This window comes from Microcebus murinus, chromosome 3 (assembly GCF_040939455.1).
Source record: "Microcebus murinus isolate Inina chromosome 3, M.murinus_Inina_mat1.0, whole genome shotgun sequence".
NCBI lineage: Eukaryota > Metazoa > Chordata > Mammalia > Primates > Cheirogaleidae > Microcebus > Microcebus murinus.
The window spans coordinates 57,371,645-57,394,447 of NC_134106.1; the positions used below are offsets into that span (position 1 = coordinate 57,371,645).

At 37.2% G+C, this 22,803-nt stretch overlaps 1 protein-coding gene across 1 annotated transcript in view; it reads right to left on the bottom strand.

Annotated features, from left to right (window-relative positions):
* Nucleotides 1-22,803, bottom strand: part of GFPT1 (glutamine--fructose-6-phosphate transaminase 1) — a 57,770-nt gene that overhangs the window by 19,669 nt on the left and 15,298 nt on the right. Inside the window, exons 2-12 of the mRNA XM_012750170.3 lie at nt 22,362-22,469; nt 19,798-19,905; nt 16,829-16,954; nt 13,813-13,871; nt 11,898-12,032; nt 10,088-10,149; nt 9,019-9,098; nt 5,004-5,109; nt 3,090-3,253; nt 1,739-1,834; nt 269-366 (exon numbers count right to left, since the gene is read on the bottom strand). Of these exons, the coding sequence (XP_012605624.1) occupies nt 269-366; nt 1,739-1,834; nt 3,090-3,253; nt 5,004-5,109; nt 9,019-9,098; nt 10,088-10,149; nt 11,898-12,032; nt 13,813-13,871; nt 16,829-16,954; nt 19,798-19,905; nt 22,362-22,469 (1,142 nt within the window). The remainder of the gene's footprint in view (nt 1-268; nt 367-1,738; nt 1,835-3,089; nt 3,254-5,003; nt 5,110-9,018; nt 9,099-10,087; nt 10,150-11,897; nt 12,033-13,812; nt 13,872-16,828; nt 16,955-19,797; nt 19,906-22,361; nt 22,470-22,803) is intronic.

Here is a 22,803-nt window from a genome sequence, read left to right on the forward strand (position 1 = left end):
CCCTCTTGCCCTTTCATGAAGTCGCTTGCAGGTGGTCTACCTGTATACCTAAGGACCCTTCTATAGTAGATCTTCCCTTAATAAATAATTCTAAGCAGCTCTTAAAATTTCTCCCCCTACTTTCTTGATTTTTGTCATTGAAAACATGAAAAACACATTTTAACAAAGGTTAGCTTTATTATACATGGTATGTTAATAGAGGTGCTCTTGGTCTACAGATATACCCTAATGTCCAACATAACAATTAAAATTTTAGGAAGCCACTTACTGCTACACCAGCATGGTAACTTGTTCCACAAGCAATAAGAATCAAACGCCGACACCTCTGGATTTCCTTAATGTGATCCTTCAAACCACCCAAATTCACTGAAATAGAAGTTTGTGTATATAATTATTTAGGAAAGAACCATGTGAAATAGGCAATCATTTTTCATGAGTGTCCACTGCCAATATGAGAAATAACACTGCCCTTTTAAAGAATTCATATTCTTCTCAGGAAACAGAGTTCTCTATAGTTTTGAAAAGTAAATTAAATAGGTCACAACTTAATTGGCCCATGAACTTGTAACTAACCTAACTCATCCTCCTACATGCCCACACAATTACAGTATTTATCTCATCCCACTTTGGTTATTTTTACAATCTTCTTTTTAGATTAAAAGTTATCTTAAAGATAAAACTATAGAAACACAGACAACAGATTGGTAGATGCCGAAGGCCAGAACTGGAGAAGGGCCTGACAATAAAAGGCACGAGGGAATTTCTGGAGTGATGGAACTGTTCTACGTCTTGACACAGTAGAGGTCAGGATTATGACCATGGTGTGGAAGTTTGTCAAAACTCAGAATGACATACCAAGAACAGTGAACTTAATATCTCAATACACCTGCCTAGGAAAAAATTTACCTGTTATGTTCATTTCCCCTCCAGTGCCCAAAACAGTGCTCTGTCTGCAATATAAACCCACTCTCCTCCCAGCCTTTGCCATCTCAGAAAATGCCATCACCATTCACCAAACTGCTCCAATCAAAACGTCAGCGTCATCCTTGAATGGCTCCTATCCCTTCAGATCCACCTTCAAAACAGAGCTCTGATGCTGTCACCCTAGACTGATATCGCTCCCTGGATGAGAGCAATGCTCCCGACAACGCTCTCTTCTGTTCTCCACCCCTAGTAACCATTCATCTGCTTTCTCTCTCTATGAATCCGGCTATTCTAGATACCTCATATAAGTAGAATCATACACTAAAAGGACTTTTTAAAGATAGCTGGGCCCCACTGATGGCTGGCAGCCATAGTTATTCTCCTAGGCTATAAAGGACAATGAACTTTCAGGTTGTTTTTTTTTTTGAGACAGAGTCTCACTTTGTTGCCCAGGCTAGAGTGAGTGCTGTGGCGTCAGCCTAGCTCACAGCAACCTCAAACTCCTAGGCTCAAGCGATCCTCCTGCCTCAGCCTCCCGAGTAACTGGGACTACAGGCATGCGCCACCATGCCCGGCTAATTTTCTGTATATATTTTTAGTTGGCCAATTAATTTCTTTCCATTTATAGTAGAGACGGGGTCTCGCTCTTGCTCAGGCTGGTTTTGAACTCCTAAACTCGAGCAATCCAGCTGCCTCGGCTTCCCAGAGAGCTAGGATTACAGGCGTGAGCCACCACGCCCGGCCAACTTTCAGGTTGTTTACGGCACCTGCCATAAGAGACTTTGAAATAATAAAATAATTCATATGTAATTACCAGTATAATCATCAAAGTTGACTCTTCCTCTCATCGTATTCACAACGGACTCTGGCTGCTCAAAAATTTCCTTCTGCATAAATGAACTGAAGTTGCCTACAGTAATAGAAACCATATAATTAAAACACAATTTAACAAACCAAAGAATAAGAACAGAAATTGGTAAACAACTAAAAGTCTATCTCCTTTTACACAATCCTGGTAAATGACATGAAACAAAAGGTAATGCAACAGAGAACAAAATTCATATATGACTGCCTAAAGGACTAGAAGAATATTATTTTACTCTAGGTGAAGAAAAATGAGCAAGCAGGAAAATTCCTTTATGAACTTCTTGCCTATATGTATAGTTACAGCAAAACAGGGGAATGAGACAAGTAAAAGTTTTGGAGTCACTCCTAGGCTTAAATCATGGTTCTAACCTTCACTATCTAAAATGGGGAAATTCCTTAATCTGTAAAATAAGTATCAGTTACTTCATGATGTGGATTAATATAGCAAGGAATTTTGACATATGGTAGTTATGCCATAAATGTTAGTTTTTATTCCTACCACAAATCAGTAAGAAAGGAGAATAAAAATCAAAATCATAATAATCATAATATCTAATAGAAGCAAACACTACATGAGGCTACGTGTGTCAGGTACAAAACAACCTTAATGAGGTAGATTCTATTATCCCCATTTTATATAAGAAAACTGAAGCACAGAGAGAATAAGAAAGGAAGAAGGAACAGAACAAAACTATATTTATGTTTACAAAGTATCTTTAAAATACCAGCTATTATTTAAATAATCCATCTCTTTTATTTTTAAATTTTTTAAAATGTATTTATTTTAGAGACAGGGTCTCATTCTGTCCCCTAGGCTGGAGTACAGTAGCATGATCATACCTCACTGCAACCTCAAACTCCTGGGCTCAAGTGATCCTCTTGCCTCAGCCCCCAAGAAGCTGGTACTACAGGCACAAGTCACCACACCTGGCCAAATTTTTTTCTGCTTTTTGTAGAGATGGAGTCTCACTGTGTTGCCCAGGTTGGTTTTGAATTCCTGGCCTCAAGTGATGCTCCCCACCCTCAGCCTCCTAAAGTGCTGGCAGGCGTAAGCCACTGAGCCCAGCCTCAATCTCTTTTTTATAACGTTAGAAACAACAACCAAGAATTAGTCTGAAGAACTATTGTAGGACCAGAAGATAATTTTTCTAAAGATTCAGCCCTTTTCCTTGGGTTGTCCCTTCACTAATCATGTGGCAGATTCCACTCATGATTATCATTAGATTCATAAGCTGGAACAGTAGAATGACTCCTTTCCATTAAGGACACCAAAGCTATAATATGACAAAAACTTTCACCCTTCATGATCTGCTGGAGTTCCATCTGCAGTGTTTGCACAGCTCGCCCAGGGTGATCTCCTGCAGTCCGTTTAATTCGATGGATAGAAAGACGGCCATCCACCACTGCTGCAACATCATCATCTTCTAGAAAGATAACACGATTGGTGTGTTCTATGACGGCACTAAAATGTTCAAGGAGATGTTATAATCATTAATTACAAATGAAACTATCGTTAGGACACAACAGGCAACTTAAATACAAACTCTACCATCCTACAATGTCTGATAACCTTCTGGCTATCAAGGCCATCCTCTACAGGGGAGTGAGAGGGAAGTGGTCATTGTAGACAAAAAAATAAATGGATTTCTGCACAGCAACCTAAACCTAATTAGACTAGATCAGAAAGCACAGTTATTTTCTCCTCATTCTACCCATCACCAAATCCTGCAATTTTAACTCCCAAATATTTCTCAAAGCTTCCCTCTATGATCACGACCACAAACCAGTTCAAGCTGCCATCAGCTCTTGGCAGGACTACTACAGCAACCTCCTAATTTATCCACCCATGTTCTCTCTTATCTCCCTCCATCCATTCTTCATTGCTGCCAAAAGTGATACTGAAGACAACTCTAATCAAAGATTTCTACTTCACCCAACAAACCATCTCACAGCTTCCCTTTGGCTCTTAGGAAAACAACCAAATGCCTTAGTGTGACCCACACACCTCCTTCTCCAGCCTCATCTCCCACCAAACTTCCTCTCAACTCTATTCCAGCCATACTCACATCCTTCCTGAGTGCTCACAGGCTGAGCCATCTGCAGAGAATGAATATTTCTCACTCTAATTCTTCACTTAATTAACTCATAATGTCTCCTCAACTCTCAAAGTATCATCATTCCCTTAAAGAAATTTACCCACAAGAGGGTGAATCACTTTGTCATAAGCATTCTGTAGCTCCTCATAGCTGGAATTCTACACTTGTGTGATTGTTTAAAATTTGACTCTTCCATTAAGGAAAAGCTCCTTAAGGACAAGTAATATTTTTATTTTTATTTGCCATTATCTCTTGAGGCTACCATATGGCTTTGCTCAGGGTGTTTCAATATGAATGCAGGAATGAAAGAAAAAAGGCTGATGTATTTCTGTAATTCCCCAGTTTATATAAGCCATAACTGTCAACTCTGTAACAAAACTACTTAATGACACCAATGATACATCCTGGCATTGACCTTACACATCTGCAAAAATTAAGAAACAGTGAAGCTTGTTTTACCACTGAATTAATACATTCCCTGAAGTCCTTAATGGCATTATTTTCTCATTTTTATTATTTTTTCTTATTTTCAGGCACAGTAAATGACTCAAATACTTGTAGACAATTTGAGTGATTTTATTTTATTCTCATTATTATTACTGTTCCATTTATAAATGTATCTAAACATCCCACTGGATTTTCTCTCAAAATATCTTAGTCTAATACTATTCCTTTATAAAACTGATTATACTACAAATCAATTCTAAGTGTAAAATACAAGTGTCCATAATAGACTAAAACTACAATAGTTTGGCAATTATCCTATATATTTGGCAGGATACAAAGCCATTCTAACTCCCCAGTCTAACATCTTTCCTCTCTACAAAACCTAGGTAAGCTTCCTGAAAGATGAAGGAAAAAAACACAAGAGCTTTAAAGTATATACACTAGAACAAGTCTCAAAGAATATATGTGTTCTTGGTAAACTGACTTAAGTGCTCTGAAGTAAGAGAAAAGTATTCTAATAGCCCCATCTCCAAAAAGGTTACCTATATTTCCGTAATTAAGAAAGTTCTCTTATACAGCATGGCTAGATTTATACAAAATGACTTCTCAATTTCCTATAGCATGAGAAGTTTTACTAAAATTCTCTTTGAATCAACTAAGGAAGCTCACCTTGCATCAGAGGCAAAATAATACTCCACTGCTTTTTCTTCAACAGGGAAAAGGCAAGTTGTGCTGTCCACACGAGAGAGATTGCAGCTTCCTTTCTTATCTTTGCCTGGAGCATACAGTTAACAAAAATTGGCAAACATGTAGAAAATCATGGCCAACATGGAAATATATATAATTTTCTACGATGTCAACAAAAAACCATAGCAACACAAAATAATTTTAGCAATTTTAAAATGCCAGATAGATCACCTTATTTACATGCAATAAGCCAATAAAAACAGACAAAAAGTACAGAGTAAAATAGCAACTATCAAAGAATGCATGGCAGAGAGCAGTGCTACATTATTAATTTTTTAATATTTCTGTTCTAGGTAAAAGACAAATAAATTCATTAATATCATTAACTGGCTTTTTAAATCAAAAGTATGTTTAATTTTTTCTTCATAGCCTAAGTCATAAACGTCTATAAATTAACCTTAATTTAACTTTATATACAGATAAGTCTATATACTTATCACAAAAATTACATGAAAAATATCAAAATTGTGTAAAGAAAAATAAAGTGAAGACTAGCGGCAAATTAACTTTTTTTTTTTTGAGACAGGGTCTCACTTTGTCACCTAAGCTAGAGTATAGTGGCACAATCATAGCTTACTGCAGCCCTCAACTACTGGGCCCAAGCGATCCTCCTGCCTCAGTCTCCTAAGTAGCTGGGACTACAGGCATGCACCACCACACCCAGCTAATTTTTCTGTATTTCATAGAGACAAGGTTTCACTATGTTGCCTAGGCTGATCTTGAACTCGTGGCCTCAAATAATCCTCCCACCTGGGCCTCCCAAAGTGCTGGAATTACAAGCATGAGCTATCATGCTTGGATAATTTTTATTATCTCATAACAAAACTTCTCTAGATTTTAACAGCAAGTCACTATAACTAATCAAGCTGTAGTCTACACTAATTCTAATTTTAAAAAAACAAAGATACACATCACTCACTAACCCTGGTATATCATGTGTGGCACCTACTACTGTTGGAGACAGGAAATACAAAAACCAAGAAATCTCATTTCTTAAAATTGGATTTTCTTACACTTCTTTTAAGCTAAGATAAACTATGGTCCTTTTGAAATGGCAAAATCCTTTTTAATTCTATCACTTCAGAATTCTGGCATCTTTACTTAATTTGTCAAGTCATTGACGAATACCAATTTTTTTCTTTTTTGTTCATTCACAACTAAAATCAAAACTGGAATAATGAAATTTGACAAATGAGCCAAATATAGAAAAAAAATCTATTAGTTAAAGACTATATAAACATCCCAGAAGGCCGGGCGCAGTGGCTCATGCCTGTAATCCTAGCACTCTGGGAGGCCGAGGCAGGCGGATTGCTCAAGGTCAGGAGTTCAAAACCAGCCTGAGCGAGACCCCGTCTCTACCATAAAAATAGAAAGAAATTAATTGGCCAACTAATATATATATATAAAAATCAGCCGGGCATGGTGGCTTGTGCCTGTAGTCCCAGCTACTCGGGAGGCTGAGGCAGGAGGATCGCTTGAGCCCAGGAGTTTGAGGTTGCTGTGAGCTAGGCTGACGCCACGGCACTCACTCTAGCCTAGGCAAGAAAGCGAGACTCTGTCTCAAAAAAAAAAAAAAAAAAAAAATCCCAGAGACCAAAAAAAGCACCTTTCATTGTCTTTTGACTATTTGGTAAAAAGAAAATATAAAAAAAAAATAAAAAGTATATTTTTTAAAAAGTACCTTTCCCCAAGGCCAGGACATAGCGGACTTTATAACCTAAGGCACAATAGCCAGAGAATACCACAAATATACTTGCAAAAACTCATATTATATCTATCCTCTAAAATCCACATATAAAGACTTGGCATAATTATTCTTAGAAATGCACATCCAAATATGCTAATTACCCTGATTTGATCATTACACATTGTATAAATGTATTGAAGTATCACACTCTATCCCATAAATATGTACAATGATGTGTTGATTAAAAATAATAAAAGCAAAAACAATATATGACATCCAAAGTTCTCCATCATATGTGATTATTTGGTGAGTTTTAAATAATGAAAACAAAAGAGTTCCTTTCCATTCAAATTCAACAGGAAAGAGGATACCAAACTTTAAAAAATAAGTATAAGATGACATCCTAGAAAAGGTAACACAATAGAAAAATAACAGATCAGTGTTTGCCAGGGCCTGGGAACAGTACAAGGATTAACTACAGGGGACAGCTTGAAGGAAATTTTTGAACTTTTTGAGATACAGAACTTTTTATTCTATATCTTGATTATAGTCATGTTTACACAATTGTTTTGCATTTGACAAAATTCATAAAACTACACCAGCAATAGTGACTTATACTGAATGTACAAAGAGTAAATTAACAGGTGAAAGGAGAACTTAGCAGCTATATATTTTTAAATAAATACAACTAGTTTTGATTATAAAATATCTTAGGGTTGAGTTTCACTATGGTCTTTCTCCAAATATTGATAATTTTATTCTTCAATTAAAAAAGTATATTTTTAAAATGTGAAAGATGCCAGACTTTATTGTTGATGTAGAGAAAAAATAAATAAAAAATAAAAAATAAAAAAAAAATAAAATGTGAAAGAATTTGAAGTATCACTGCCTGTTTAAATCAAAAGAACATTTTTTACTTGACATCTATACGGTTCTCACAATCAACACATTGTCTTCCCATATTTTCTCATCTGATTTAAGTAGAATATAATTTCTATAATCCCTGTCCTACACATAGAAAGATGGCTTTATTTGGTCAGGGGTCACAATGGAAAAAACAGCAAAAGCCTGAAAGCCGGAGTTCTCTCCTTTCTTTATACAGCCTTCTTTGATAAGAGGCTATTCTTTTGAAACTCAACTTCATTGAGCCACAAAATTATTGACCTACTAGGAGCTAGATAAAAAAGGATTTACCAGGAGAAGATAAAAAGAAATTCTAACAACATCTCAGGATTGAAGGTTGTTTGAGGAAATAACTTACTGCCCTAGATAAAATAGTGAAAGCAGCCACCATCTAAAAATGAATAGGTTTAGAGTACTTTGCTAAATGTTTTTCAAGAAACCAAGAATTACACAATACGAGTTTCAATTTCCTGAACATACCACTCCTTGTCTTTTACATGGAAAGCATTCAGTAATAAATAAATGGAAGGAGCACACTGTTGTTCTTCTATGTAATTAATAAAATGACCCAGAGTCTGTACAGCTGAAAATCCTTTTATAATAAAAATACACCTCAAACATAAACGATATAAAAGAACAATGATTCCAAATTCATATAAAGCCAATCACAATATCAAACATAAATCTAAAAGTAAAATGTCATGCATAAAAGACCATTTAAACATATTTCAGTTAAAAGTTAGGCTAAATTACTCAAATAACTACCATTTAGTTCAAACTATAATAACCTAGAACACAATGCTCCTTTCCTAATCTAAGCACATATCCTAGAACAAAGAAAAAAATACTTTACAATTTCAATTATATTCTCAAATCTAGAGATTTTAATGAAACAAATTATTAAAAGCAGTTTTCTAATGCCAAAAGCAGACAGACAAATATGTTCTGCAAATTAGAAAAATGTCAAAATATGTTTCCCCATAAAATAAGCATTTTCTTAGAGGCCCAGCACATTCATCCACTCTAAGAACAAATAATTAGTAAAGAATGAACAAAAGAGGATAAGATACTCCCCATCCATGCAGAGTGCATTTCCCACCTCTTTCTCCCTGTGATCCCCACCATGTGAATTTTGATCCAATCTGAGTCCTAGCTAAGGATATATAACAGAAAAAAATTCTAATCATCAGAAAACTCACAAAAACAAATCTTTATCATGTCTAGATAGAACTATATTATATGTGGCTCTGACCAAAGGGGTATTTATTCCAACTTAAGGAAAACAATTCTTTATATCTACTACAATTTATACATTTTCCCCATGGCATGATATAGGTGTAGCTTTACCTGTTCTGTACAGTATTGGAATGTGATCAGTAGAAAGTTTATGTTCACTCCGAACACCAATCAACAGAGGGCTACCTCGCCTGTAAATGCAAAATTACTCAGAATTAAACCATTTTTATAAATAATGCACAAACAATATAAAATTTACATTAAATGAGCCAACGCTCTTCAAATAATGTTTAAATTTTTCCATCCAAGCTCAACTTCAGATATAACAAAAGTACATAAACAAATTTTTAAAAAATATTCTATAGCAGGTATTGGCAAACTGACTTACAGGTCAAGCTTACCTATTTTTGTAAATAAAGGCATTTTTTATTATTTATTTTTTTAATTGACAAATAAAACTTGTATTATATAAAGTCTTATTGAAACACAGCCATGCCCATTCTTTTACATATTTTCTGTGGCTGCCTTCACACCACAACAGCAAAGTTGAGACTATGTGGTCGAGAAAGCCTAAAATACACACTATCTGGCCCATTCCAGAGTTTGTCAACCTTTGGTCTATAATAACGTATTTAAATTTTTTCTCCCTAAATGGAATCTTTCTTTCAATTGTACACAGAATGCCAATATATGAATGTTTAGCACCTTCTCCTTAGTTACTCTGCCTTCAGATTAAAGACACCTCTTTCTTACCAAATCTTAGGGCTCCTTGCTGTTCTAAAAAGGACTCCATGATCAAACCTAATATCCTAGCAAAAGCAGTGATGGCACAATTATCACGGTATCTGTCTAGAATGTATGTTTCCCCAAAATACGAAGAAAGTTAATCCTCTGGACCTGAATTAGAGAATATTCAATATCCAAATTCATAAAGTAACCATGGTGGCCCACCGAAAGACAAAAGGCCAATTATAAATGTCAAAATATATTTGCTTTATTAAGGGATTCTATTGTATGAAAGAGTGGCAAGACAATAGACAAGAAGGAGCACATGAAAATAAATATACTCACACAAATATCTCTAAGAAAGGGTAGAGCCATTATAGTCCAAAGAGAACATGTATAACTCAAATGTTTCAAAATACATGTAATTATTAGTCCTTATTAGATTTATATGTACCTTGTACCAACTGCTTGCCCAGGAAAATGAACACTTTTAAATACAAGTGCAAAAGCACCTTCCTATGGAAGGAAAAAAATGCATTAGTAATGTTTATTATAATCGATTATCAAATGTGAAATGCCTAAAACATATTGGCTTCAGCATAGAAACTTTTTGTCTGAACAGTGCTCTTTTGCACTAGTTTATTAACAAGTCTAAATTTTTTTTTTTTTTTTTTTTTTTTGAGACAGAGTCTCGCTTTGTTGCCCAGGCTAGAGTGAGTGCCGTGGCGTCAGCCTAGCTCACAGCAACCTCAAACTCCTGGGCTTGAGCGATCCTTCTGCCTCAGCCTCCCGAGTAGCTGGGACTACAGGCATGCGCCACCATGCCCGGCTAATTTTTTTTTTATATATACATATCAGTTGGTCAATTAATTTCTTTCTATTTTTATAGTAGAGACGGGGTCTCGCTCTTGCTCAGGCTGGTTTTGAACTCCTGACCTTGAGCAATCCGCCCGCCTCGGCCTCCCAGAGAGCTAGGATTACAGGCGTGAGCCACCACGCCCGGCCAACAAGTCTAAATTTTAGGTAAATACTCCTGAGCTTTGGTATATCCAAAACCCACTTTTTTAACCAAGCCCACTCTCAAAATATGCTCACTAGATAACAGCTCCAAATATAGATCACACATTGCATCTCTCATACTATAAATTAGTAGGGGGAAGATAGAAAAGATACCAAGCTCAAAATCCAAAACTATTCTCATGCCTACATCATGTTAACTTCCATTCTTTTTGACGTTGATATTACAGATAATATATACACACAATCACAATTATTAACATGTACACCATACCACCCCATCAACCCAACCTCCTTAGGAACAGGGCATAAAGAAACAAAGAACAGATAAAGGAGGAACATAGATAGGTGAGGGAAGAGCCACCATAGAACACAAACTGGATTATACAATGGATAGAAGAGAAAGCCTGCTAGAAACAAGAAAAGGCTGGGAAGGCACACTACTCTGCCTTGGCTAAAAAGAACAGATCTCTATATTCTTCATCTTTCTGATCCACTTTGCTAAGATTTGGGCATGGGTGGGAAGTGAGGGTTGGACTTTAGTGGGGAGGTAGAGGGCCTTTAAATGGGAAAGCTACAATTATGAGTGGGAGAGGAGAGTGTCGGTATCACTACAGACTTGGACTTCTGTGAATCTTTGATGTCTTTACTGTTCAATTAGGGAAACTGGGATGGAATCAGGAAGAATACTGCTTTTCTCTTGGGCTGGGAAATACTTTTCTATAGAGGCGCAGGGCCAGAGTAAAGTGCCCAAATGGAAAAATAAGTAGCTGGCAATGCTGGCTCAGGAACATGCTGACTTTAGCCTAGAATAAAGACTATATTTCTTCACTGAAGCTACTCTTGTGCCAAGTTATTGGTTGGGAGAACACTTGAGGGAGCAGGAAGCAAAAGAGTGACAAATCCTCCATGTGTGTATTGTGTACATATTCATGGTGTGTATGTATGTATGTACGCAGTTTTTAAACAAACTTAGATTTTGGATTATTTTTCATTCCCATGACACTAAACTATAATGAAATTAGTAGAATTTTAAGTAGGGGGAGTCAATAACTCAAACAACCAGTCTCTCTCAAAAGTATACAAGTTGAATAGTTTTTACATATATATATATATATATATATATATATATATATATGAAATAAAAGCCAAAAGGAATTAGCATAGTTCATGCTTATCAAATAGTTTTAACAAAGTTTCCTGTGATTAATATTGGCATAATTATCTTTGAAAGGGTAGTTTAATACCAATTGTTGAATAACTCTCTCCACCAAGGTAGTAAAACTGGTATCTTGACTTTCCCGATTGTCATACATATACTTAACAAGCTTGGCAATTGTCTCTGTGTCTGTTTCAGATTCAAAGTCATAGCCTTTGCTTTCCTGTAAGTAGAAAGGAAAAAAATTGACACATTTAAGGAAATATTCATAACATTCAAATCTTTTCTACAGAATTGTTCCCTTAAAAACCTAACTAATTTCTAATACTTTTTGAACACCATATCCCATTACCTATTATTCAAAATTTAGGTCACCATGTGAAATATAAAATATATAATGCTCACAAAGTTCATTAAAAATATAATTTTTTGATGATATTGCACTATCCAATAAAAGTCATTAGCTATAATGTAGTTATTTAAATTTAATTAAAATTTGGCCGGGCGTGGTGGCTCACGCCTATAATCCTAGCACTTTGGGAGGCCGAGGCGGGCGGATTGCTCAAGGTCAGGAGTTCGAAACCAGCCTGAGCGAGACCCCGTCTCTACCAAAAATAGAAATAAATTAATTAACCAACTAAAATATATATATACAAAAAATTAGCCGGGCATGGTGGCACATGCCTGTAGTCCCAGCTACTCGGGAGGCTGAGGCAGTAGGATCGCTGAGCCCCGGAGATTGAGGTTGCTGTGAGCCAGGCTGACGCCACAGCACTCGGCACTCGCTCTAGCCTGGGCAACAGAGTGAGACTCTGTCTCAAAAAAAAAAAAAAAAATTAAAAATTAAGTTCCTCAGTCATATTAGTTCAACAGCCACACAGGGACACTGGCTACTGTGTTAGACAATACAAAGATACAAAATGTCTTCATTATTGCAGGAAGTTTAACTGGACAGCAGAGAAAGCACTCATGAAGGTCATTATGACCATTTCTACACAGTATATAGCTATTTAGAACATAGAAACACCATTTACTCTGTCCTGATTCTTCTTATACATACTAGAAATTTCAAAAAATGACAAATAGGGTCTCTTATAATGCAAAAGCTGTCTCCCCAAAATTCCAATCTTCTCTGAACCTTTTATAGAGTTAAACACTATTTCCTTTTTGTATAAGAAAATGGAATTGTTGGTCAGGTGTGGTGGCTTATATCTGTGATCCCAGCACTTTGGGAGGCCAAGGTGGGATGATTGTTTGAGGCCAAGAGTTTGAGACCAGCCTGGGCAGCATAGTGAGACCCCCATCTCTACAAAAAACACAAAAATTAGCTGGGCATGATGGCGCATGCCTATAGTCCCAGCTACTTGAAAGGCTGAGGCAGGAGGATCGCTTATGCCCAGAAGTTTGAGGCTGCTGTGAGCTATGATCATGCCACTGCACTCTAGCCTGGGTGACAGCAAAATCTTGTCTCTAAAAAAAAAGACAAAAGAAAACAGTATTGTTCCACTGTTAACAAAGAAAAGTCCAATAAACCATCATACCTTTGTAATTGTCTTAGGTCAATTACATCAGCGGTCCCCAACCTTTTTGACACCAGGGACTGGTTTCATGGAAAACAAGTTTTTCCAAAGATGGGGGAGAGAAGACAGTTCAGGGATGTCACTACCTCAGCTCCACCCCAGATCATAAGATGTTGGATTCTCATGGGGAGTGTGCAACCTGGATCCTTTGCATGGAGTTTGCAGTGGGGTTCACACTCCTATGAGGGGCTGATGCCTCCATGGGGGCAAGGCTTGGGCAGTGATGAGCCAAATGGAAAGCAACTATGGATGCAGGTGGGGCCGGTTGCTGGTGGGGCACAGACTGGTGCTGGTCTGGGCCCCGGGAGTTGGAGACTGCAGAATTACATCATACCTAGATGGTGTTCCACATTCCAATAACCAACCTCACAGCTCTTGTTAAAAGTATAAAAGACTTATGTTTTTTGAGGTCACTTTACTTACCAAAAACTTTTTCAAGTCTTTGTAGTTGGTAATGATTCCATTGTGAATAACAATAAATTCTAAAAGAGATAAAAGTACTGATGAAAAAAATGTTAGAAGTCTGAGAAATGCTATAAATAGGTAATACTGTGATTAGTTTTTTCTCAAGTCAAAAAATTTGTAACATGCTATACTTCAAGGTATGATCAAGTAGCATCTGCTTTCCATTATCAGATTATCATCAGGCAGATCAGAAGCATTGTTTATGTGGTTTAGCAGAAGTACACAATACTAAGGAATGTGAGTATAGTGGGAAAATACAATAAACTAGAAGTCCAGAGACATCCTTTTCAGCTGTGACTAAACTACTAACACAATGTTAGCTACCATGTGAAAGGAGTAAGTTTACTGGGCCTGTTTCCTTACTTGCAACGTGAGAGGACTAAACTAAATATTATTCTCATTTCCCTGTTCACTCATTCCTGAGTATAAGTTTAAAGAGAAGGCCTTCCAAACTAAAACAATGATCTGATTTATACTAAATGAGTTTAAGAACTAAAGAAACTAAGAAAAACTAGATATTGAATTCTATATTTAAATTTACATGTCTGAGGTCAGATAATTCCTAGAATTTCAGATAAATGAATGTTAAAATATCATTCCAAGAGCAAATAAATATGATCTTGGGATAATTTCATCATTTTTTAATTAAGTTTGAGAAATTTAAGAATCGATAATCAAGAGTTGACAATATCATTATTTGTAGCCACTGATAGTACATAAAAACTATTAATGCCAATGTGGATTTATTATTTAATGTTCATATATACCAGGAGAAAAATTACCACTAAATTCAATTTTATATCAAATTATCAAAATGTTCATAATACACTTAAAGATCTGTTATTTTGGTCTGACAGTAAATGAACTGGAACTGAAATACACTTAGAAACCAAATAGTAAATACTTTCATTAGATTTTTAAGAAAGAGACAATGATACCAACTATTAATACAAAAATGAATTTAAAAAAAATTAATGCCAGAATACAAATAATCATAAACAGCTGATAAAAAGCCTTAACTTAGCCGGGCGCGGTGGCTCACGCCTGTAATCCTAGCTCTCTGGGAGGCTGAGGCGGGTGGATTGCTCGAGGTCAGGAGTTCGAAACCAGCCTGAGCAAGAGCGAGACCCCGTCTGTATTATAAATAGAAAGAAACTAATTGGCCAACTAATATATATAGAAAAAATTAGCTGGGCATGGTGGCTCATGCCTGTAGTCCCAGCTACTTGGGAGGCTGAGACAGAAGGATCGCTTGAGCCCAGGAGTGTGAGGTTGCTGTGAGCTAGGCTGACGCCATGGCACTCACTCTAGCCTAGGCAACAAAGCGAGACTCTGTCTCAAAAAAAAAAAAGCCTTAACTTAAAGCCAAATTCTCAGAACATAACTGAAATATAAATTTTTAGGAATGTCTTATAAAGACATCAGTGTTAAAAGTCTCAGTGGTTGCTAGCATTCTGATTCAATAATAATTATTGAAGCACAAGAAACTTACATAGGCAGTTTCTGAATTAAATTATAAAATCAAAAAGGATACATACATACACACATGTATATATATAAGCTTTTTTTTTTTTTTGAGACAGAGTCTCACTCTCTTGCCCCAGCTAGAGTGCAGTGGTGTCATCGTAGCTCACTGCAAGCTCAAATGATCCTCTTTCCTCAGCCTTGTGAGTAGCTGGGACTAAAGGAACGCACCACCATGCCCAGCTAATTTTTTCTATTTTTTTGTAGAGACGGGGTCTCAATCTTGATCAAGCTGGTCTCAAACTTCTGACCTCAAGCAATCCTCCCACCTCAGCCTCCCAGAGTGCTAGGATTACAAACATGTGCCACTGCACCCAGCCTCTGCCTTAAAAAAAAAAAAAGCAGGCCGGGCGTGGTGGCTCACGCTTGTAATCCTAGCACTCTGGGAGGCCGAGGCAGGCGGATTGCTCAAGGTCAGGAGTTCAAAACCAGCCTGAGCGAGACCCTGTCTCTACTATAAAAATAGAAATTAACTGGCCAACTAATATATATATATAAAAAAAATTAGCCGGGCATGGTGGCTTGTGCCTGTAGTCCCAGCTACTTGGGAGGCTGAGGCAGGAGGATTGCTTGAGCCCAGGAGTTTGAGGTTGCTGTGAGCCAGGCTGACGCCACGGCACTCACTCTAGCCTGGGCAACAAAGCGAGACTCTGTCTCAAAAAAAAAAAAAAGCAAGTAAAGAAAAAGACATCTCTCTCTCTCACTGCCTTTAAAAAAATATTCATCCTGCCTTTCCTATACAATCTGTACCTCAGGGTAACCAAGCAACAGATATGGAGAAGTTTCTCTTTATAGAAGTATTGGAGATAATATATGAAGAAATGATAGCAATGAAAAATAACCATATTACCACCTCTAGAAATAATTAATCTTGGCAATGATAAAAACATCCAAACATTATTGTGCCTCTAGATGCAAAAAACACCATACCAATTTATAGGAAACACAAGGGATAGAGAAACATGTTAAATGACACACAGGGACACATGCAATTAGCAACACAGACTATAGGAAACTATGGGACAAATAACACATTAAACTGAGGAAAAGGGGGAGAAAGAGGGAAAAGCTATAAATTAAGTGACTGAAGAGACATCGATCTACTAAGTCCTTACGCTTTAGGGATACACACTTAAATATATACAAATTAAATGCTATGATATCTAGGTATCTGTGAGAGAGAGAGAGAAAGAAAGAAAGATATGATATGATATCTACTGGCTTCCAAAACAATCTGTGTGGGAGGGACAGAAATAAACTTAATTGATCATATAATGATAAATGTTAAGGCTGGGTGATGGATCATTAGGTTCTGTATACTCTCTACTTCTGAATGTTTTAGATTTTCCAGATGAAAAAAAATTAAAGTAACAAAAAACTAAGAGCTGTCATTCATCTTCCATTATCAGCCTTTTACAATTGTTCCGAAGCACACAAAATCTGTCCATACCATTATTTTTATCAGAGCGCTGAGGGTGGCTATTGACAGGACTGGGTTCTCCATGTGTTGCCCAACGGGTATGAGCTATTCCAAGGTGTACATCAAATTCTATATCCAAATCCATATCCTGTTGCTCTGGAGAAGATAAAGTGAAAAATTTCAATATTAAGTCGTGCTGCAGAGATAGTTATATGCTATATTTAAATGTAATTATTATAATGCTGCTCACCTGGAATATACAATTATTGAAACTGAAGATTAAGCATACTCAAAATAGTAATTAAAAGACTTAGTTCCAATTAAATAATTCAGAAGTTTAAAAAAAAAAAAGGCTCAGGAGTTAATGCAACTGAAACGTTTAGGGCAAATGGTTTCAATAACCACCAAAAAAGTATCTACAGGGAGTTAAAGTAAATATGACAAAATATTAACAACTGGTAACGGTAAGCTGGTAAAGTGTATATGGGCAATAATGTACTATGTTCTTTCAATTTTTCTGGAAGTTTGAAAATTTTCAAACTCAAGAGTTAAGGACAGGCCGGGCGTTGTGGCTCACGCCTGTAATCCTAGCTCTTGGGAGGCCGAGGCGGGCGGATTGCTCAAGGTCAGGAGTTCAAAACCAGCCTGAGCGAGACCCCGTCTCTACTATAAATAGAAAGAAATTAATTGGCCAACTGATATATATATATAAAAAAATTAGCCGGGCATGGTGGCGCATGCCTGTAGTCCCAGCTACCCGGGAGGCTGAGGCAGAAGGATCACTCGAGCCCAGGAGTTTGAGGTTGCTGTGAGCTAGGCTGACGCCACGGCACTCACTCTAGCCCGGGCAACAAAGCGAGACTCTGTCTCAAAAAAAAAAAAAAAAAAAAAAAAAAGAGTTAAGGACAATAGAAGAATTAATGTAATTTTTAAAATTTACATGTAATCTTTGCCTTGTGGCCAGGCACAGTAGCTCACGCCTGTAATCCTAGCACTCTGGGAGGCCAAGGCAGGAGGATTGCTTGAGCTCTGGAGTTCCAGACCAGCCTGAGCAAGAGTGAGACCCCATCTCTACTAACAATAGAAAAAATGAGCTGGGAGTGGTAGCACTCGCCTGTAGTCCCAGCTACTCGGGAGGCTGAGGCAGAAGGATTGCTTGAGCCCAGGAGTTTGAGGTTTCTGTGAGCTAGGGTGACGCCACCACGGCACTCTAGCCGGGGCAACAGAGTGAGACTCTGTCTCAAAAAATTGTAATAATGACAATAATAATAATCATCTTTGCCTTGAAAAAAATCACTATCATTTTAATTAGACAAGTAAAAATAAATTCATTTCCTCAATGCCGCAAACCTTATGACTACAATATCTTTGGTTCCCAGTGAATGTAAACACATCTCATAATATAAACTACAATTATAGAGCCCTTTCAAATCAAAGAATAGGTACTTGAGAATAAAGCAATGCTATGAAAATATGGGGTTACTGAGAAATCAGCATAGGCTGATGTTCTTTCATCTTGAAAGGCAGCTGATTCTTAATTTCTTTTCCCTATAAGCTATCTCTTCTTGCTTCTTCAAAAGAAAAAAAAGAACAGCTCTAAGTAGTAACTAGTAATGCCCTCCTAATTTCCTAAGTATAAAATTCATTTGGCTAAGAAACCAGACACCAAAGGTTAGAACTAGGTCTAAATTACAAGCAAACTGCTCAGAAGTCTCAATAGCAAAGTCCATGCACTTTAACACAGTCTTGGTGGTTTTTTATACTGGCTATCCAGAGGTCATTCTAAAGCACAAATCTGATCAGGAAACAATACTTAAATTCCTTGAACAGACTTCCATTGCTTAATAAAGTGTTTTGCAACTCTAGCTGCACACATGAATTATCCTAAACCCAGTTACAGTGATTTACAAAAAGATCCTCAAATTCGAACATATAACCAGAGAACTATTTTCTCACAAGATAAAGCCCTGATACCTTCTCATGGCATACAAGGCCTGCCACCATATGTTCCCTACCTACCTTTCTACCCTCATCTCCCTTCCCTCTTCAATTATTCCTCGAATCTATCAACATATTCTTTTACAAATAACAACAGCTAACATTTACTGAAAACTTACCTCATGCTAGGTACCTAAGACTTCTCACCACTCTATCCCTGTGACCCAAGCCACCATCATCTCTCACCTGGACTACTTCAACAGAATCCTAGTTGGTCTTCCCAGGTCAATCTTCCCTCCCTAAATCTGGTTGTTTTTTGCACACCAACCAGAGTGGTCCTTTCAAAACAGAAGTTAGGTCATATCTCTCCCCTATGTAAAATCTTCCAATGGCTTCCCATGACACACACAGAACAAACCATCATGCTTAAGTTCCTACGTGACCCAGCCCAGTCTCAGACACCTCTCCAGTCTCATCTCCTCCCACTCTCCTCCTCACTTACTGTGCTCTAGCTCCACTAACTTCAGCTGTAAGCAGGCCAAGCCCATATGGTATCTTTGCACATGATATTCTCTCTGCACAGAATTTTTTCCTTCAAATAATCACATGGTCTCTGCTCAAATATTATCTCTACCATACTTTTTCTTCATAGTACTGATCACTACCTAACATTATATATTCATTTGTTGTTTGGTCCTCTCATTACACAGTAAGCTCCACCAGGGCAGAGAGTTTATCTTGTTTTCTGTTTTGTCCTAAGGACCAAGAACAATGGCTAATATATAACAGGTTCTCAATAAACATTTAAAAAATAAAAAATAAATATTCATTTTACTACTGAATCTTCACAATACTCTGTAAGATGGGTATTACTGCTCCTATTTTACAGATAGAAAGGCGGATAGGGACCAGAACATGGTTCTTTTTCTTCTTTCCCTTCAACTTTAATAACCATTATCATTAAAATGGGCCCCAAAATATGGAAAAGGGGGTATAATGTAGTAGGTAGGAGAGAAGGAAGAGAAGGGGAAGGGGGACAAAAGTCAAAATAAGTACATTACTGTGAACTTCTTCATCCAGTGCCTTAACTTTTCCTTTCTTCTTAATGAGCTGGATTTTGCAGGCATTGGCTTCCCAATCCTTGTCATTGCCTCCATCAACTCCCACACCTAAATCATCAAGAGGTTAAAACAAGCAAGATTTAGAAACTGGCTATTGCTAAGATTATCAATGTGAGGCAAAATTTTTAATTTTAAAAAATTATATGTTCATCTAATTCATTCATTTATTTATCAATTCAACCTACTATGTGTCAAGAACCATGACAGCTGCTGGAGACAATAAAAATAACTCCATTCTTATCCTCAAATTTAATAATTACAATACAGTGTTATCAAAAGTTATCAAAACAGTACTACAGATTGCAACTGGAATACAGTGGAGAAAGGCAGAAGATGGGCACCCACCTCAGAAGGGAGGATAAGGAGGGAAGATCAGGGAACACATCTCTTAAGATTCTACTTAAGTTGCTAAGGAATTTGAAAAAGGTACCCTAAAGATGCTGGGAAAGCACTAATTCATTTCAAGCAGAGAAGTGATATGACGAAAATGTTTGGCAAACCCTCTCTGACAACAGTTTAGAGAATTAACTGGAAAAAGAGAAACAGGAGGAAGAAACCAGCTGTCAAAAGTTATAGGTACCACAAAGCAGAAATGAAGAGGACCTGAACTAAACAGTGGTAATGAAGACAGAAATAAGTGATATTGAGAAGTAGAACTGACTGGACATAAAGTGAGAAAGCAGGAGAGGTCTGAGATCCCTCAAAGGACTTACTGAATGACTGTTGAAAAAAAGAGACTAGAAAGAACAGAGTAGGGGCTGGATGCGGTGGCTCACGCCTATAATCCGAGCTCTCTGGGAGGCTGAGGCGGGTGGATCACTCAAGGTCAGGAGTTTGAAACCAGCCTGAGCAAGAGCGAGACCCCATCTCTACTAAAAAAATAGAAAGAAATTAATTGGCCAACTAAAAATATATAGAAAAAATTAGCTGGGCATGGTGACACATGCCTGTAGCCCCAGCTACTTGGAAGGCTGAAGCAGGATTGCTTGAGCCCAGGAGTCTGAGGTTGTTGTGAGCTAGGCTGATGCCACAGCACTCTAGCCAGGACAACGGAGCGAGACTCTGGAGACTCTGTCTCAAAAAAAAAAAAAAAAAAGTTAAAAAAGAAAAATTAAGAACAGAAAGAACAGAGTAGGGAGTAGGGTTCAATTCTGAATATGCCAAGTTCACAATATTGTGGCCTATCCAGGAAGAAATTTCTAGGCAGCAACTGGAAATACAAGTCTGTAGCCTAAGAAATACATCTAGATTAAAAACACATCTGGATGGTAAGTAACCAACATATAATAAGAAGTTGATGGAGTCAGAGCTGACCCATGAAAGATACAAAGTAAGAAAAGCCGGCTTAGGAAAGAATCTTGAAAAACATTAACATTTAAGCAATAAGTAGAAGAAAAGGAGCCACCAAAGCTAACAGAAAAGAAAATGGGCATCTTAGGACGAGAATAAGTGTTGTCAGATAAGCTAAGGAGAAAAATTTAAGAACAAAGGAGTTGAGGAACTGACTTTCCATTGTTAAGGAAAGTCAAGGAAGATAAATACCCATTCTATGTGGCAATGTTAAGTATACAGAAAAGAGTTAACACAGCAGGTTTGATGCTGCTGTTCTTACAGAAAAGCCTCCTTTCAAAGTTCGCTCTTGACTGTTGTTTGGGAATTTGGATTTGGGGAGGATTCCTACCATCCTAAGAGTGGCTCACAGTGCAAACAATGTGGCTTATGGTGAACATCTGCTTTTCTTCTAGGAGTCTAGAATTTTGGTAAGCAGAGGGTGCCTACATGACCAGCCAATAAAAATATCAGGGACTGAGTCACTAGTAAGTGTCCCCAGCAGACATTTCACATGTGTTGTCACAACTCACTGGAAGAATTAAGCACATCCTATACGATGCCACTGGAAAAGAATCTTTGCAAGCTAGTGCCTAGATTTCCTCAGGACTTCACTCCATGCACCTTTTCCCTTTGCTGATTTTGCTTTGCATTCTTTTGTTGTAATAAATCACAGCTGTGAGTATAACCATAAGTTGAATCCCTTGAGTCCTCCTAGGGAATCTCTGAATCTGAGGGTGGTCTCAGTTGGAACCCTCGACAGTTGAAGGAAGGAGCTAGAGTAGAACATAAAGTTGCCAGAAAGTTATTTTTATTTGTTTTGTGATTTATTTAAGATAGAAGAATCTTGGCCAAGTGCATATGCCAAAAGCATGGAATCCATGGAGAAAATAAATTAAAGTTAAAGGAAAGAAAAAAGAATTTATAGAGTAAGGCCTTCATGAACTTTGTTCTACCATGAAAATGCCCCACTTAACATTACTCCACATACATGGTGATACTGTTGAAATTACATAAACAAATCCTTAAACATAAGACAAAAATTATTCAGATTTAGATTCACCCAAAACAACAAAACACATTACTAAAAAGTCTAGTCTCCTAAAAATAATAATAAAATACTCTATTTAGATTCAATAACCATGCAAAACTCATATTTTTTAAAAAGGAAATACCAGCAGAATCATATCCTCTGTATTCCAGTCTCTGAAGGCCTTTGATTAGGGTCTCCAAGATTTCTCGTCTCGTTCGAGGAACATGGTAGTTTAAGTAAGCAAATATACCTGCAAATAAATAAATATTTGGTTGAAAATTCTGATCAAAGAACCAAAAATGTTTAATAATTATATCTAGAGTGCACAAAAATGTGAAGCTAGATTGCATCTTTAAAAAGGAAAGAAATTGGGGAGAACCAAGATGGCGGACGAGAAACTCCCCCAGAGTGTCTCTGCAGAAAAGACAGATTCTAGCAGAAATTAGAAGAAAGAAGCAAGAAGACGAGCATACAGTGGACGAGAGTTGGAAGGAGGAGTACCTGAGAGCACGGGAGACTCCAAAGGAGGAGGTTGCGAAGGAGAACTGGAAGCTGAGACGGCCAGAGCAGCCCGGAAACAAGAG